Genomic DNA, 16098 nt, shown 5'->3' with positions numbered 1-16098 from the left:
CAGATTATTGGCTAGGGTTCCATTTTGATCTCGCATAACCCGTGTTTTAAAACAGCTGCAATGGTTGCCGGTTCGTTTCCGGGCCCAATTCAAGGTGCTCACATTAGTGTTTAAAGAACTGTACAGCTTAGGCCCCAAACACCCAAAAGAACCTTCCTGCAGACCCTCTTGGGTGCTAAGATCGGCAGAGGGGGTCCTCTCGCTAGTTCACTTCCTTCAGAAGCTCGAGGGTGGTGGCAACCTTGGGCAGGGCCTTCTCTGTGGCAGCCCCTAAGTTGTGGAACTCCCCCCCCTTTCATTATACAGAATCCGACAAATTCTGAAGACACATCTCTTTACCTTGGTTTTTTTACACTTGAGGTGTATGTTTTTGGGACCCACCTTATTTCTATGTTTGTAAATTGTTTTAAACTGTTTCTAATATTGTGTTTTAATATTGTAACCCACATTGTGGCCTTAGGGTGAAGGACATGTAATAAATTATCATCATCAGCCCTGGCAGCTCCAGGAAGAGCTGGCCATATCCCCAGCCTAAAACCCTGGAGGGCCCCTGCCAGTCAGTGTAGACTATACTGAACTAAATGGACCAAGAGTCTGAGTTGGGAAAGGGCAGCTTCCTGTGTAAACCAGGAGAAAATAGAGATTACTTGAGGCACACTTATTTTTACTTACTTATGTTTGGGCATGGGGACAAGTTTAAGATACTTCCCAATGTTGCCCATTCTTTGAAAAATAATATCTGTTTTTCCCCTCTCTCTTTTTTCTCCAGGGAATGGTTACGTCAGTGCCAGAGCCTCCCCGGGTCTCCTTCCCGTGTCCAATGGCAACAGCCTAGGCAAGGTCATCCCGGCAAAATCACCGCCACCACCCTCCCACAGCACTCAGCTGGCTGCCAACAACCGCAAACCAGACTTGCGCGTCATCACCTCACAGAGCGGAAAGGGTCTCATGCACCATTTGGTGAGTCCAACTTAGGGCAGAGAAATCCTGTGTGTTTCCAACTTCAGCAGGCTCCTGGGCCTGATCCACCACCCTCCATTTTACTGAAAGGCTGAGCCAAGGAGGAGATACCAGCCCTGACTTTGGTCTGCATGGAAACCTATTCCCACAATCCTCAGGATATCTTTTTGTCAGTGTTTCGCAAGAACGCATGACGTTTTCGACCATGCTACACTCTTGAGAGCTGGTGATGATTGTAACAACTGTTTAGACTGGCACTGCAAAAATCCTATAGCTGTGCTTGCAGATAAGTGTATCAAGCAGGGCTGTTATGGCACAATTCTAAGCATGTTTATGCAGAAGCCATTCCCTCTGAGTTCAATGGGAATTACTGCCTAACAAGCAGAATTCCATCCCGGGTTGGTTAATCAATTGCATCTGCATAAATGTGTGTATCAGAAAGGAAGACTGCCTACCTGGTGTAGAGATGATGAATCTGCCCCTTCTTCTCTCACACACACTCGAAATGCCACTTCTAAAACAAATAAAACTTCTGAAATAAAAAACACACTGCTTAGATATTTTAAAAATACATACTGAGTTGTCTATAGATTGATTAAAAAAATTAAGAGCCTGTTTCTAATTTTTAAAAAAAACCTGATGGCCAATTAGTTGGTGACAAGCAGTGAAAGGTTTATTATCTATTAATCTAAGCAATTAATTGATTAAATGTTGCAGAGTGTTGCAGCGAGAATTCCAAATATACGACACCAGCATGTGTGAAACTGAAAATACCTTTCTGGTCTCCACACTTGTGACTCTCAGCAACCTGCATTCAGAGGCATACTACTTCCGACAGTGGAGCTGTATCATAGCCATCCTAGCTAGCAGTCATTTCCACCTTGGATATTATCTGGCAGTCCCAAGCACAGCCTGTTCTTTCTGTGGTGTTCCCCTTGTCGCCTCCCCCCAAATGTTTTCAACCAATATCACACAGCAGACCCTTGAACTTCTGGTCTGCCCTGCATGATAGAGAACAGGATACTCAATTAGTGTTGAAAGTGGCATCAAAATTAAGCATTAAACGTAACAATTTCATTTTGGTTTCATTTTTATTCCACACCCCAGACAGAGGATCACTTGGATCTGGTGAGTTTCCATGCTTGCAAGTGTTCTGTGTGTGTATGTGTGTCTTTGGGTTCTGTTCCCTTTTTAAAAAGAATAATTGTCTTGAAATTGTGAGACAGGGGAATGTAGGGACTTACTAGAGGAAACTCAGTCTGCTTTCAGGCCTCTTCTAGGGTGCCTTGATTAGTCCAGGAAGGTGGGTTGGCAGCCTGCCCTCCCAACAGCTGGCACGACTTTAGCAGCTGCATTGAATGGGTATGTGTGCTTGCACGTTGCCTCTCCTGTGTCCTGGAGTGGTGGAATTGCAACTCTAAACCAGGCGAGAATGGAAAGTGTCCCTCTCACATGCTGTCACTGGGCCTGCTTAAGCAAGGCCCCCTTTGTCCATCCCCTCTGGCGTTAGATATGGGTCTCTTCTGCCTCATTCCTTCAGCTGTCTGTACAACAGCCTTTTCTGTGTGGGGTACTCTGCCCCATCTTTTCTGCTGCTGAGGGGCTACCTTCAAACAGCCCTCCTCCTACCCCTGTTCAGTGTTGTCACTGCATGTGATGCATTTCCCTGCAGATTGTGGGAGTTCCCACCAGGTTGGCAAAAGCTAATCTGGAGTGGTGGTGGGGATGGTGAGCCTGCTGAGGGAGGTGGGGTGCCACAACAGAGAAGGCTCTCTCACCCCACACATCAACCTCCTCACCCTGGACAACAGCAGCACCCAGAGAACAGTGCGAAGTTGCCTGTTTGGCTCTCAAGTGAGTCCCTGTGGTGGTGCTGGCACCTTCATGAGCTACTTTAATTTGTTCTCTCTCAAATTCTGCCTCGAACAGCCACCCAGATATCCCTGGGGATCAGGCTCACCCCATTTGTTTACTTGTCCAGTGGGATTTATATTCTGCTGAATAAAAACAAGCAAACTTCTGAAGCAGTTTACATAAAACGATAAAAGTACCGCCAAAAGATCACACTTAAAAGCAAGCGGGCATAATAAAATCTTATCAACAAAGAGGTAACAATCAAACAGTTGAAAAAGGAAAACACCCCAAAGATGCATCTTATAAATGCAATAAAATTAGGATTCACTTATAAATGAGCCTCGGATGGAAGCGCAGTCCCCTGATCAATACTTAATTCCCCAGATTGCACGGGCAAAGGGAGTGCCTCGCCTTTCTGTTCATCTGCATGCTCTGCCTGGCTGCTGCTCTGCCCCCCACTTTCTTCTTCCCCCCTATCCAAGTTTCTTTTCCCGCCTGAATTACATCCTGCTTGTGTTCATGACTGTGTGACTTCTTGTGTTTTTCAACCAAAAGTGGACTCTGAAATCTAGAGCTCAACAACTTATAGGGGGGAAATGCATTGCAGACTGAGCAAGTCCATAAAGCTTATTCTTATGCTTTTAAGGAAGTGTATGTGTGCGTGTTGCATGTGAGGTAGAGAATGTATAGAAATAAAACATATACAAACAATACAGATCCTAATAGCAATATTAAAACATAAAAACCTAGAAGAACGCAGAAAAATAAAGCTGCAGCAGAAATAAAATAGACTAATTTGGGAAGGCGCAGGCAAAGAGAAAGATCTTTCGACAAATGCCGAAAATTATGCTGGTGCTTGCTCTGCTTCTAAAGAGGGAGCATTCCTGAGAACTGGTGCCATAATGCTGAGAGCACATGGCTTGAGCCACAGCATGCCTTACCCCAGGGGCAGGTCTACATGACCCAGGGTGGGATGCAGTAGGAGAGACAGCTTTTCAGATACCCAGGTCCATAATCCTAAGAGGCTGGTAGCAGACTGGCAGCCAGTGCAATTCTTTCTACAGCCGTGTCACATGTTGGTGATAGTTTGCTCCAGAGAGCAACTGTGCAGCCAGCCGTGTTCTGCCCTAGCTTCATCTTCTGGACCAAATTCAAGGTCAGCCCCACATAAAGCACATTGCAGGAATCAAGTCCTGAGGTTATTGGTCCGTGGAACGCTGTTGCCAAGCTATCCCTGCCCAGGAATGGTTGTAACTGGTGCACCAGCCAAAGCTGATGAAAAGCACTCCAGGGCACTACTTCAGTGACCACTTGGGTCAAGAAGGACCCCAAGATTACACTTTCTTCCAGAGGGAGTGCAACCCAATCCAGAACAGGCAACTCACCACTCCCACCCCAGGGCCTCTGCTTTGCCAAGATTCCATTTCAAGTTTATTGGCTTTCATCCAGCTCAGGCACTGGTTCAGGACTGGCTCAGCACCTCCTGGTTCAGATGCTACAGAGAAATAGAGCTGTGTGTCATCAGCTTACTCATGATGCTGGGCTCCAGATCTCTTAATGACCGATCCCAGAGGCCTTGTGTGGATGTTGAATAGCATTGGGGATGCAGTACAAACAACTCCCAGGGGGCTGAAAGGAGTTGGCCCTGTAGGAATTCCTATTATTAGAATTGTAGAGTTGGAAGGGACCTGAGGGTCATCTAGTCCAACCCCCTGCAATGCAGGAATCTTTCGTCCAGTATGGGGCTCAAACCCTCAACCCTGAAATGAAGTATCTCATGCTCTACCAACTGAGCTATCCCAGGTTATTGTTATTATATTTATTGTTCCTAATATTGTTATTAATCCTACTTCCTACTCACGATGTGGCCAAGGTGGTGGGAGAAACTGCCTCTTGTTCCGGTTCTTCCTTCGTTGACATTCAGGGGTATCCCTTAGGAAACGTGGCAGTTCCTAGGTTGAGACTCTTGTGGAGGCCTGATGGGGCCAGTGGGGACTCCTTCTACCCTTCAGTGCCCTTTGGGGAGGGTGGTGTTCCTTGCAACTTTTGGCTTGTGGGCTTCTTGGACGAATCCACCTGGCCACCTCAGGAAAGAGGAAGCTGGTATAGGTAGGCCTTTGGCAGGAGTGGCCATAAGGCCAGCAGATTCCAGCTAGATAATTTCCAGCGATATTACAGCCAATTCCAAGAAAGTTGCCTCTGTTTCTCAGCAGATCCTGATAAGGCCTGATTTCTGAACGGTGAGCAGGTCATTCCCATCCCAGCTGGTTGTTACAAGAACCTTGTAAACAGGGTTCTGTTTCGTTGCCTGGGTTTGCTTGTTTTCCTCTTCCCTCCTCATCACTTTTTTCCCCTTTTGTGTGGTGTCTTCTTAGATTGTAAGCCTGAGAGGGAGGGACTGTGTTTATTTTTGTTGATATGGAAGCTGCAGAGCCAGATAGAAATGCTTCGACTCTGTCAGCCGTGGTAGCCAGTCTCTCTATATGCTCTGCTATGAATCTTTAAAAGAGCCTGCCTGTGGACTCCCCATTCCTCCCCACCTCTGCCTCCCACTTGAAGGACCTGATACGACCTTCTGAGCGAAGGGCAGGGGAAATCCCCGCAGCTGCACCACGAGGGAATTTGTTCTAAATACCCCTAAGCCTATTGGGTCAGCGATCACATCCCAGGCTATTGTAAGCTGCAGGTGCCTTGCCAGGCTCCTCCAAGCTCAGGGGCTTAATGCTTATTTTCAGCGTCATCTTGACTCTGTAATTGGGAGTCAAGGGGTGCTTCAGGGTGGCACAAGCGCTGCCAGCACCTTCTTCCTTCATCTTGAAAGCCCCAGCAGTAAAAGGGCCATAGCTCAGTGGCAGAGTTTCTGCCTTGCACGCAGAATGTCCCGGGTTCAATTTCGGCATTTCCAGGTAGGACTGGGAAAGACCCCTGCCTGAAACTTGCCACTGCCAGTCAGTGTGGACAATACTGAGCTAGATGGGTCAGTGGGTCTGACTCAGGATAAGGCAGCTTCCTGTGTCACTTCTGTGGGGTAATGGTTAGAGTGTTGGACTAGAACCTGGTAGAGATCAGGGTTCGAATCTCCCACTTAGCCAAGAAGCTCACTGGGTGACCTTGGGCCAGGGTCTCTCGGCCTAGCCTACCTCACAGGGTTGTCCTGAGGACAAAATAGGGAGGAAGAGAACCGTGTACTCCTCCTTGAGCTCTTTGGAGGGAAAGGTGGGATATAAATGTAATTAAATAATAACAAAATTAAAAGCAGGGCTGGCAAACATGCAACCCTCAGGCCATATAAGGCCCTCAGTGAGCTTTTCTGTGGCCCCCAGAGAGACTCCATCAGCTCCACCACCCAGTATATTCAAATTGATTGAATAAAGCAAAAGGGTTTCACAGGCCTGGCTTGTACCTCTGCTATGTTATACCCTTTTCAAATACTTCCTTCAAGTGGCTGTATCGCTTTGGCTCCAAGCGTATATTGCCTCCTTCCATATATTTTGACCTCCTTTCTCTTTCTCTCTCCCTCTCTTTCCCTCTTCTTCCTTTTCCCAGCAAAACACGCAGAGGCTGATGGTCTCCCAGGCGACTCATTCTCTGACCACACCGGTTGTTTCAGTGGCGACTCCAAGCCTCCTGACCCAAGGCTTGCCCTTCTCAGCAATGCCGACAGCGTACAACACAGGTGAGCCCGCCGCATAGGCCAGCGCGTGAAACACAGCGGGAGGGAACTCTCCTGCACACCCTTCTGCTTCCAAAGCACTCCTGCGGAAAGCAGACGGCAACCCACTTGGCGAGGGGCTAGCTGTGTGTTGCGTTCACGGTGTGCAAGCCAGACTGTGTGACGAACATCTGGAGATCCTGCCACCCTTGAGGCAGACAGAGCAAGCTGGAAGGGGCTGCAGCCAAGCACAGGAAGCCCATAGCTACTAGCTGCCTCTCTCTGGTCCTTAGTTATTTATCTATACCACCCTTCATCAACCTAATGCTTCCCATATGTTCTGGACTACAAACCCTTTCAGCCCCAGCCAGCAAATTGATGGGAGCACAGTTGTGCTCGCTGAGGCTGATGGGAGTTGTAGTCCAATAATAATAATAATACTCATCATCATCTGCCAGGGACCAGGTTGGCAAAGGCTGGTTTAATTTGACCTATTTTCTTTACAAGTAAAAAGCAGTGGGACAGGAAAAGTTACTACTCAGTGGAGAGAACTGTGTGGACGAGAACCCTGTTGTATTTTGGACCATAGCTCAGTGGCAGAGCAGGTGTTTTGCATGCAGAAGGTCCCATCTTCAATCCCTGGGCTCTCTGGGCAGGACTGGGAGAGAGAGACTCGTACCTGAGACCCCTGAAGAGCCACTGCCAGTCAACGCAGACAGTAATGAGCTAGGTGGACCCAATTAGCTGACTCAGTACAATAGGGCAGCTTCCTATGTTGCAGCATTCTTGTGTGATTGTGGGGTTAGAGGGGATGGTTTCAGAAACCAGGACTAGAAGCCTGAAGCTGACGCAGAAAATGAGAGGGAGCCAGTCTTAAGGAGCAGCTCTGATGCTGAGGAATGGAATGAGGTGCGAGGTCAAACACACCCATCTTAATTAGCAGACGGAGCTGACACCTGTCTGCTCAGAAGTGATGCCTTTCTCGGGGTGACGGCAAATCATCCTGAGGTGTGTGAGAGCAGTTGGGCCGTGGGGCTCGGTATATTGCAAATAGAGACGCCCCTTTGAAACATTATAATTATGGGGCTGAAGCTCAGCATTGGCCATAGCCTGCTAGCCAAAATGAGTGCCTAGAAGCTGACACCCAAGCCCAAGAGCTACTTTCTCCAAAGTGGCTGCTGTTTCTATTATGGTACTGCAGCCTTCACCAACTTGGAGCTCTTCAGTTGGTTCGGACTACAACTCCCATTAGCCTCAGCCAGGAGCCCAGAACCGCCATGCTGCCTCGGGCTGATGGGAGTTGTAGTCCAAAGCAGCTGGGCTGCCTGGGTGTTTGTCATCCCAAACACCTGGAGAACAGCATGTTGGTGAATACTGCCATTTTATCTGGCTGTTGCTTCAAGCTTTTTTCTCTCTCTTTCCCTGCATGGCTGATAACATTCATATAGGAACATATGTGTGCATTGGTTATAGTTTGCAATGCAGGGTGTTTGCTTTAAGACTGTCGGCTGTTCTCTCTCTCCGTCGCCCACGCTGGCCCTTCTCCTCTGATGGGCTGGCAGGCAGAGGTGGATAAGATGCCTAGTGTGATGCAGAGCATTGAAACCTGACCCTCAGAGCAACTAGAAACCATCCACAGCCACCTCTCTGCCTTCTGAGACATCAGCAGGCCTTGTTTGGTCAGCAACTGATGAGCATACCTTCAAAAACCTGATTTTGAAAAACAGAAGGCAGCTGAGATTCTTCAGAAGTAAAATCGGATGGCCCCCTTTCCTGTCTTCGACACACTAACTCCTGCTTTGCTTCTGTTGCCTTTTCAAGCGCAGAAGGTGCTCCCTCCCGTCTCGTTGATCCTTCCTGTGGAAGAGAATCTCGCAAATCCCATCCAGCCTATTTCACCCTATTGTCCGGGCGGGGTGGGTGGCAGGCAGGTCGCCTCAGAATTTCCCAGCAAAGACTTTGGCAGCTGTTCACGCTTTGCTCTCAAGCAGTTTTGACAGCTGAGGAGGGGAGGGGTGACAGAAACTGCAGACACCCTAAGCAAGAATGGGACAGTGCAGCCAAGCAGATGGGTGGGGGGACGGACGGACAGACAGGACAGGACGGGACACCCGGCATTCAGGTTGCATTGTGTTCACATCACACCCAGAAAGGCATCTCAGCAGAACTGCCTCCAGGGAATCCTGATGGGAGCTTGACAGCTCCTTGAGAGGCAAGTGAATTTTCCCCTTCTTCAAATATTTGAGGCATTGTCTCTTGGGGTTTGATTGCAACCCCAAGAGGGTTCCCCTCCTCTCCTTGTCATGGGAGTTTCACACAAGGAAGACAGAGACCCGTTTTTCACAGCACAAAAAGCTTTTTTAATTTCAATAAACTTTGGGTGTTGAAACCAACATGAAGCAGAATTACAACAGCAGGTCTGAGAACCGCTGGTGCCTCTTCCCACCCCAAAGCACTGGCGGTGGGGGGTGGCATTTAGTGTGAAAAATAAACCATGCAGAAAAACAGGCCCAAACCTTATTGTTTCCCCAGCCCTGAGCACTGCAGTTTTCTGTTTACTGTCTTGGCGATTCAGGATGGTGTGTTCTCAGGCAACCTTGGCCTGTTCATCCTTGATAACTCTCCTTGATTTTCATGTGAGATAGTTAGCACACTTTTCAGTCCTGTCGTGCTGAACTGTGTGGGTTGTGCCATTTGTTGTCATATTGCCTACACTGACTGGCAGTGGCTGCCCATGGTTTGGCCAGCCCCATCTAGAGATGCCAGCGGTGATGATGGTGTGATAATTCATTGCCTGCCCTTCACCCTAAAGTCCCAGGGTGGGTTACGATATTAAAACACAACATTAAAAAAAACAAGTTTAAAACTACTTACGGCCACAGAAATAAGGCGGGGTCTAGAAATAACACCTCTCAGGTGCCAAAGGCCAGCATAAAGAGGGGCGTCTTCAGCATTCAATGGAAGCTGTTGAGTGAAGGTGCCAGGCTCACCCCGGTGGGGAGTTCTAGATCTTAGGTGCTGCTACAGAGACGGCCATCTCCCAGGTCATCTCCATCCTGAACGTCTAAGGGCAGTGGAACAACCAAGCCCCCCCCCCGACCTTAGCACCCTAGAGGATCTGGAGAAAAGGAGGTCTCGCTGATACAGTGGTGCCTCGCAAGACGAAAATAATTCGTTCCGCGAGTCTCTTCGTCTAGCGGTTTTTTCGTCTATTAGCGGCTAAGCGGCTGTTTAGCGGCTTAGAAAAAGGGGGGAGGGAAGGGAAAAAACTCGCAAGAACTCGCAAGACGTTTTCATCTTGCGAAGCAAGCCCATAGGGAAATTTGTCTTGCGAAGCACCTCAAAAACAGAAAACTCTTTCATCTAGCGAGTTTTTCATCTTGCGAGGCATTCGTCTTGCAGGGCACCACTGTATTTAGGACCTTACATGAGCGTCTTGAATTCGCCCCGGAAACGAGGCAGGAACCTGGGTTATACACAGTGCATGGTGTATAAGAAGTGCACAATTTATTTTAAATAAATAAATAACCCACTGTATCAGCCAGGTTTTTCCCCCAGCATCTACCTAATTCTGTAACTAAGCTCCCCACCTTCATCCTTTCTTACCTTTATCCCCTCCCCTGTTGTCCAAGTTGCCTTTGGCAACCTGCTAGTCGCTTTGGACCAGAACACTCCCATCAACTCCAGCCGGCACAGCTGCTTTGGAAGCCCAACCCTCATCAGTCCCAGCCATATGATGCTGCCACTGGATGGAATCCTGACTGGGGCTGATGGGAGTTGTAGTGCAAAACACCTGGAGGGCACCAGGTCAGGGCAGTTGTTCTTGCACTCCCCTCTTTATCTCTTTTTGTTCTTATAAAATCTCTGCAGGCTACCGCTGCACACTCTGCTACTTTTAACACGACCACCAACAGAACTTTCTAATTTGCGTATTGTTTGTAGCTGTAGATCTGTATCCTCCAAGCGTATCTGTTTAGTAGACAAAGTATCCATTCTTCCTCTGTGTTTAAGCAACTGATTAATGGCAGAGGTTCAACTGCATCTCATAACCAAACCAACCTGCCAACTCTCACTCTTTGTTATATTCCAAGTGAGGTGTGGCTGGTTATATATAAATGCAATGAACGAATTTGCAATTTAAAATACACTTCCTGTGCTGCATAATCTTGCAGTTAATACTTCCTACCTTTTGTTTGATGGAAGCCATGTCACTACTAGACCTCTAGGAACATTTTGACTCATTGGGCTTCTTTGTGGTCACAGGCAACTGTGACAAAATGCTCATAGAGTGCACATGGTGTGCTGCTCTTCAGCCTGTGGTGATCCAGCTGTGTTGCTTTTAGAGCAGGTTGGGAAATTAGCAGGTTGCTAATACTCCTAAATGTTCCCCGAAAATGGATTCCTGCACATACTCTGCTTGTGAAGCTGCCAGGGGCAGTTGGCTGCTCACAGAAGACAAACGCTGGACTCGAGGAAGCCTTGATCTGGACCAACAGCAGGGCAGTTTCCTACCTTGTTCATGGATATGTCGTCCTCTGCACATGATCCCCCTCGTCATCACAGCTGGAGGGGGGAACTGTGATATGCAGGCTTCTTTGGCAGCAATCCTGCATCCAGATGGTCACATGACCAGGTCCTCAGCAGCCCACCTCCCTCCCCTCTCAACCTTAAGCAAAGTGTGTCTATTTTTCCATTCTAATGTTAGCAATGGGCATGTGCATAGGGTGCCATCTTGTGGTAGGTAATTTTATAAACCTTGCTCATGCCTTCCCTTCAGTAGTGTGTTCATTTGCATTTGCTAGATCTGATGAACTGGGCTTCTGGTACACTTAACAGGCTCTCTGTCAGTACAATGTCTGGGTGTTTTTTGGCGCAGGGTTTGGGACAGCCTTGCCTTCCAAGGGGCCCCTTTTCCAAATGCCAGTGTGTCTGAGGCTGGTCTGGAGGGATCAGAGACTTGTTCCGTTGGCTTTTTAATGGGAGCCTACCGAATTTCCCCTTCTTGAAACAACTTGCCAACCGAAATGCCACTGACCTTTGAAATTTGCACTCTGCTGAATCTTGCAGTGCAGTTTTGTAAATGGAAAAAGTGTACAAAAATGCGTTCTTGTGGGGAAGGCATGCACAAAAATATGTATATTCATGAAAATAACCTGCAAGAAAATATTGCAATCTTTGCAATTCAGGGGGTCCCTTCCAACTCTACGATTCTATGATTCTGTAGGAATACATCATACTAGGGGAAATTGCTTCCAAAGGCCCTACTGGTGTGTCTTCGGCTTTTGAAACCTTGTCCCCCTTTTCTTTTCAGACTACCAGTTGACCAGCGCGGATCTCTCATCCCTCTCATCGTTCAGTTCACCCACTGGTCTGTCTCTGAGCAACATTTCTGCTTGGCAGCAGCAGCAACAACAGCAGCAGCAACAGCAGCAACAGCAACAGCAGCAGCAGCAGCAGCAGCAACAGCAGCAGCAACAGCAGCAACAGCAGCAGCAACAGCAACAGCATCTGGTTCCTGTATCACTAAGTAACTTAATGTAAGTACATTGCAATAATCCACCCCTGTTGCAAAATAGGGCAGAATAGTGGCATGGCCAATGTGTATGCGGTAAAGGTAAAGGTAAAGGTACCCCTGCCCGTACGGGCCAGTCGTGTCCAACTCTGGGGTTGCACGCCCATCTCGCTTAAGAAGCTGGGGGCCAGCGCTGTCCGGAGACACTTCTGGGTCACATGGCCAGCGTGACGAAGCTGCTCTGGCGAGCCTGCACCAGCGCAGCACACAGAAACGCCGTTTACCTTCCCACTATAAAGCGGTACCTATTTATCTACTTGCACTTAAGAGTGCTTTCGAACTGCTAGGTGGGCAGGAGCTGGGACCGAACGACGGGAGCTCACCCCGCCGCGGGGATTCGAACCGCCAACCATACGATCAGCAAGTCCTAGGCGCTGAGGTTTTACCCACAGCGCCACCCGCGTCCCCAGACGTTGCGTTTTACATGTGTGCAAACAGATAACAGAGTGTGCATATAGGCTACGCACAGTCACCATACACGCACATTCAGCACACACCCTCACCAAACATACAGGCGCGGAGGACTCAATGTCTTTCTTTCTCTCCCTCAAGAGAGTCTAAAGGGTTGGAGAGACAAGACCAGGAAGGCTCCATTTGACCCCTAGGCCTGAGGTTCCCCACCCCTGAGATAAATCATCCTCTCTGTCCTTTTGAGATTTTCCTTTGAGACCTTGCTTTCTTCATGCATGCTTTTGCTGCCATCTCATCTCCCTGCCTTTCCACTGCTGGGCAGTGATGTAAATTTTTACAGCAGCAATAACAGTCATAGAATCGATAGCATCTTGTCCTGAGAGATGTGAGGAAACAGGTAAGGAAAGTCACTGGAGGAGGAAGGATGCTAAATTATTCCAGTGAATTGCAAACAGCATGTGGAAACAGATAACTTTTTAACAGGACGTCCCCAACCTGGTGCCCTCTGTGTTTTGGACTACAGTTCCCCTCAGCCACAGCATCATCCAGCCATACTGGCTGGGGCTGATGGGAGTTGTGATCCAAAACATATAGAGTATGCCTGAAGAGGGACATAGCAGTAAAGGTTGGGGCAAAGCTTCAGCCCTCCTACAACACATTTTGCCATTCTAGCATAAGTGATGCACAAATAGAGGCAAATTGCCACAATTCAGGCAGGTCGGCAGAATTCAGAATGTAGAATTCTGTCTTGCTTTTTGAGTGCATATGCAGCTCTGCCCTCAAAGCTCCCCACTTACCATAAAACCTCTGAATTTCTCCCCAGTGTGCAGTGTTTGAGTCAAACAAGATTGGTGTGTGCCATGTCAGCAAAATGGATGGTGTGTGTATGTGTAGAGGGTGGCTGAGCCCAAGCAATACTACCATGAGGTGGAACGTGGGTCAGAACATTCCCGCCACTTGCAAGACTGTGATCCAAAGTTACGTGATCTAATTGGAACACAGATTTTATAAATTGCTTGCTTCAAGAACTAGGCTTTTTTGTGGGGCAGGGTAGAAACTACATCCTGGCCTACAGTTACCAAAAAATGTCAGTGCTGAGCTCTGCTTTCTGTCCCAGAGCATCCTTCAGCCATGATCTCTCCTCAGTCACATGTTGTGCTGCTGGCAGAAATTTCTTGACGGACGGCTTGGGGGAACTGACATGAATCTGTCACTGGAGCAAACAACCCAACCGGTCACCATCTCAACTTCCGACCTGCGAGAGGCCAAGGGCTGGTTGGTTACATAAGCAAGGCCAGCCAAATAACTCTGTGTTGACTGAATCTAGTGGAAGAGGCGCCACTTTTGCCCCAGGAGCTCTGCAGCTCATTTGCAAAGCCCAGAGCTCAGCAGCAGAGGACAGTCTCTGCCTGCAGAAGGTCCCAGGTTCCCTTGCTGGTATCTCCCAACCAAAGGGACCTCAGTTCTAGGCAAAGGACCCCTTGGAGAGCCCCAAGAATCCAGAGCTAGATGGACCCAGGACCTGATGCTGTTGAAGACAACTCTCTGAATGCTGACATTTTCAAGGCCACAGCTCAGTGCTAAACCACCTGCTTAGCATTTGTTTCTCCTTGCAAATTTAAAGAGAGAGAGCACACCAGACATGTAAAATAACCTGCAGCTGAAGAGATCATAAGAATGCCAAATTTAAAAGTATATACGCTAAGACATTGAGAATCCCTTGTTGGCTCCAGGAAATTTATGTGGACATCTCAGGTCTCACTTGCAGGTCTCACTATCCAAACACAATGCATTCTCAGGAAATTGTTTGTTAAGCAAGCATTTGCATAACAACGATTTCCATTGATTCCTATAGATAGATTTCTAATGCGTTCCCGACCACAGAATTTCAACCCCCAGAATAATGAAAAAACTTGGGGAAACCCTCCAAAACCTTGCAAAAGGGCAAACAAGGGATGAAAAAAAAAAGCTCTCTCCTCCTCCCTCTCCCCCTCCCTCCCTTCTACCATGGTTTCTGGCAAAATGACTGCCACAAACCACAAAAAATATGGGTTGTTTAAGGCTGCTTATTTGTTTACAGTCCTACATGCAGGTCCAGCTGTTTGGCTGTCTGAATCTGCGGTGTGTATAGCGAGGTTTGGGTACTAATTCCTCGTGTTTGGATAAGTCAGTTTTTGTTTAATGAGCATTTGGATAGCGGGACCTGCGTGTAACACTAAACCAAAGCATAGCGTTACATGTTAGTGTTCACCACACCTGGTAGTAGGCAGGGCCAGGGGAATTCTAAAAGAAGTCCAAAAGAAGAAAATATGTTTTTTCATGTGCTTTTCTTCTGCTGCTGTGTGCCCCTCCCCCAAATAATTTCTCAGTCAGCCTCTAGCTCTTTCCGTACTCAGGCTTGCAATTCTCACTCAGTTGCTCTTTCTTCCCTTCACTCTCTCCTTTTTAAATGCACTTCTCTGTAAACGACTGCTCCTTGCTGTGAGTTTCCCACCCTATCTTTTCTTTTTTGAAGCTGCCCCTTGCAAATAAACCCCAAAGGCCCACACTCCCCCTGTAGGTGGTCCCAGCCTTGGGGCATGCAGGAAAAGGTGTGAAATCAAACTAGGAGATCTCAGGTCCTGGCCTCCCAGGCCTCTTATTTCCAAATCAGTGAAGTTTGGATGGTTCATTCCACCATCTTGATTCAATATGGCACCCATAGATGAAAACTACCTCCTCCGTCTCAGGAACCTTCAACTTTTTGTGTGTGTGTATGATGTTGTATTGCGCTTTTACTATTTTTTGTTGGGAGCCGCCAACAGAGAACAGGTGGACAGTCCCGTTTCCAAAACATATGCTGGATAAATAAATGAGCCCCTGTGTGCCTGTCTCTCCCCCCCCCCCTTGCAGACAAGGAACCCACCTGTCCCACGCCAGCACCTTGACCGTCAACACCAACCCCAACATCAGTATCAAGTCGGAGCCTGTTTCACCCAACCGGGAACGCAACACGGCCACCCCGCTCTCTTCCTTCCCTCACCAAGCCCGGCATGAGCCTACGGGACGTTCACCCGTCGACAGCCTCAGCAGCAACGCCAGCTCCTACGAGGGCAACGAGCGGGAAGATCAGTCCCGGGCCGACTTTGGCTCCTCTCTCGGCCTCCTGAGACCCACTGCCGAGGCCGAGGGGGAGAACCCGTCCGTGAAGCGCATGCGGTTGGACGCTTGGGTGACATAACTGCCTCCCCCGGTGGCCCAGCGCCCTCCGTCAGAGCTGGTTTCCGCTCTCCTGCGTGTGTGTCTGGGGGGGTGGGGGAGGCAGTGGTTGGGGAGGTGGGGGGGAACGAGGAGGGGAGGTGTGGGAGGGGGGAGGCACAGGGTGGGCCGGGTGGGTGGGAGGGGGGCTTATTATAAACTGCCTGAGAAATAGCTTTAGGATTTTGTAGGCGTCCGTTCTAGCGACATTATGCAGTACATTTAAAAAAAAAAAAGGCTCTTGAGGACCGTTTTGAGAGCCACTCAAAAGTCTGACTATATAAACCCCCTCACTGGTCACCAAACTCTCTCCCGGCCCTGGGTCCCACCTGACACAGCCCCTCGTGCGAATGCCAGCCCTGGGCTAGGCCGAGGCTGGTGAAAGGAAACGTCTAGGGTGGGAGGGGGTGGG

At 48.6% G+C, this 16098-nt stretch overlaps 1 protein-coding gene across 6 annotated transcripts in view; it reads left to right on the top strand.

Annotated features, from left to right (window-relative positions):
- MEF2D (myocyte enhancer factor 2D) overlaps positions 1–15759 on the top strand; it is a 137136-nt gene extending 121377 nt beyond the window's left edge. For 5 of the 6 annotated variants that reach the window (XM_081841944.1, XM_081841945.1, XM_081841947.1 and 2 more), the window contains 5 exons: positions 770–960; positions 2068–2088; positions 6361–6490; positions 11778–12003; positions 15342–15759. In XM_081841944.1, the coding sequence (XP_081698070.1) occupies positions 770–960; positions 2068–2088; positions 6361–6490; positions 11778–12003; positions 15342–15669 (896 nt within the window). In that variant the 3' untranslated portion in view covers positions 15670–15759. The remainder of the gene's footprint in view (positions 1–769; positions 961–2067; positions 2089–6360; positions 6491–11777; positions 12004–15341) is intronic. The other variant, XM_081841948.1, reaches the window with a different exon arrangement.
- The last annotated feature ends 339 nt before the right edge of the window (positions 15760–16098 follow it).

This window comes from Podarcis erhardii (genome assembly GCF_964252035.2).
Source record: "Podarcis erhardii genome assembly, chromosome: 15".
Taxonomy (NCBI): domain Eukaryota; kingdom Metazoa; phylum Chordata; class Lepidosauria; order Squamata; family Lacertidae; genus Podarcis; species Podarcis erhardii.
This window is presented reverse-complemented; position numbering and strand designations above follow the sequence as displayed.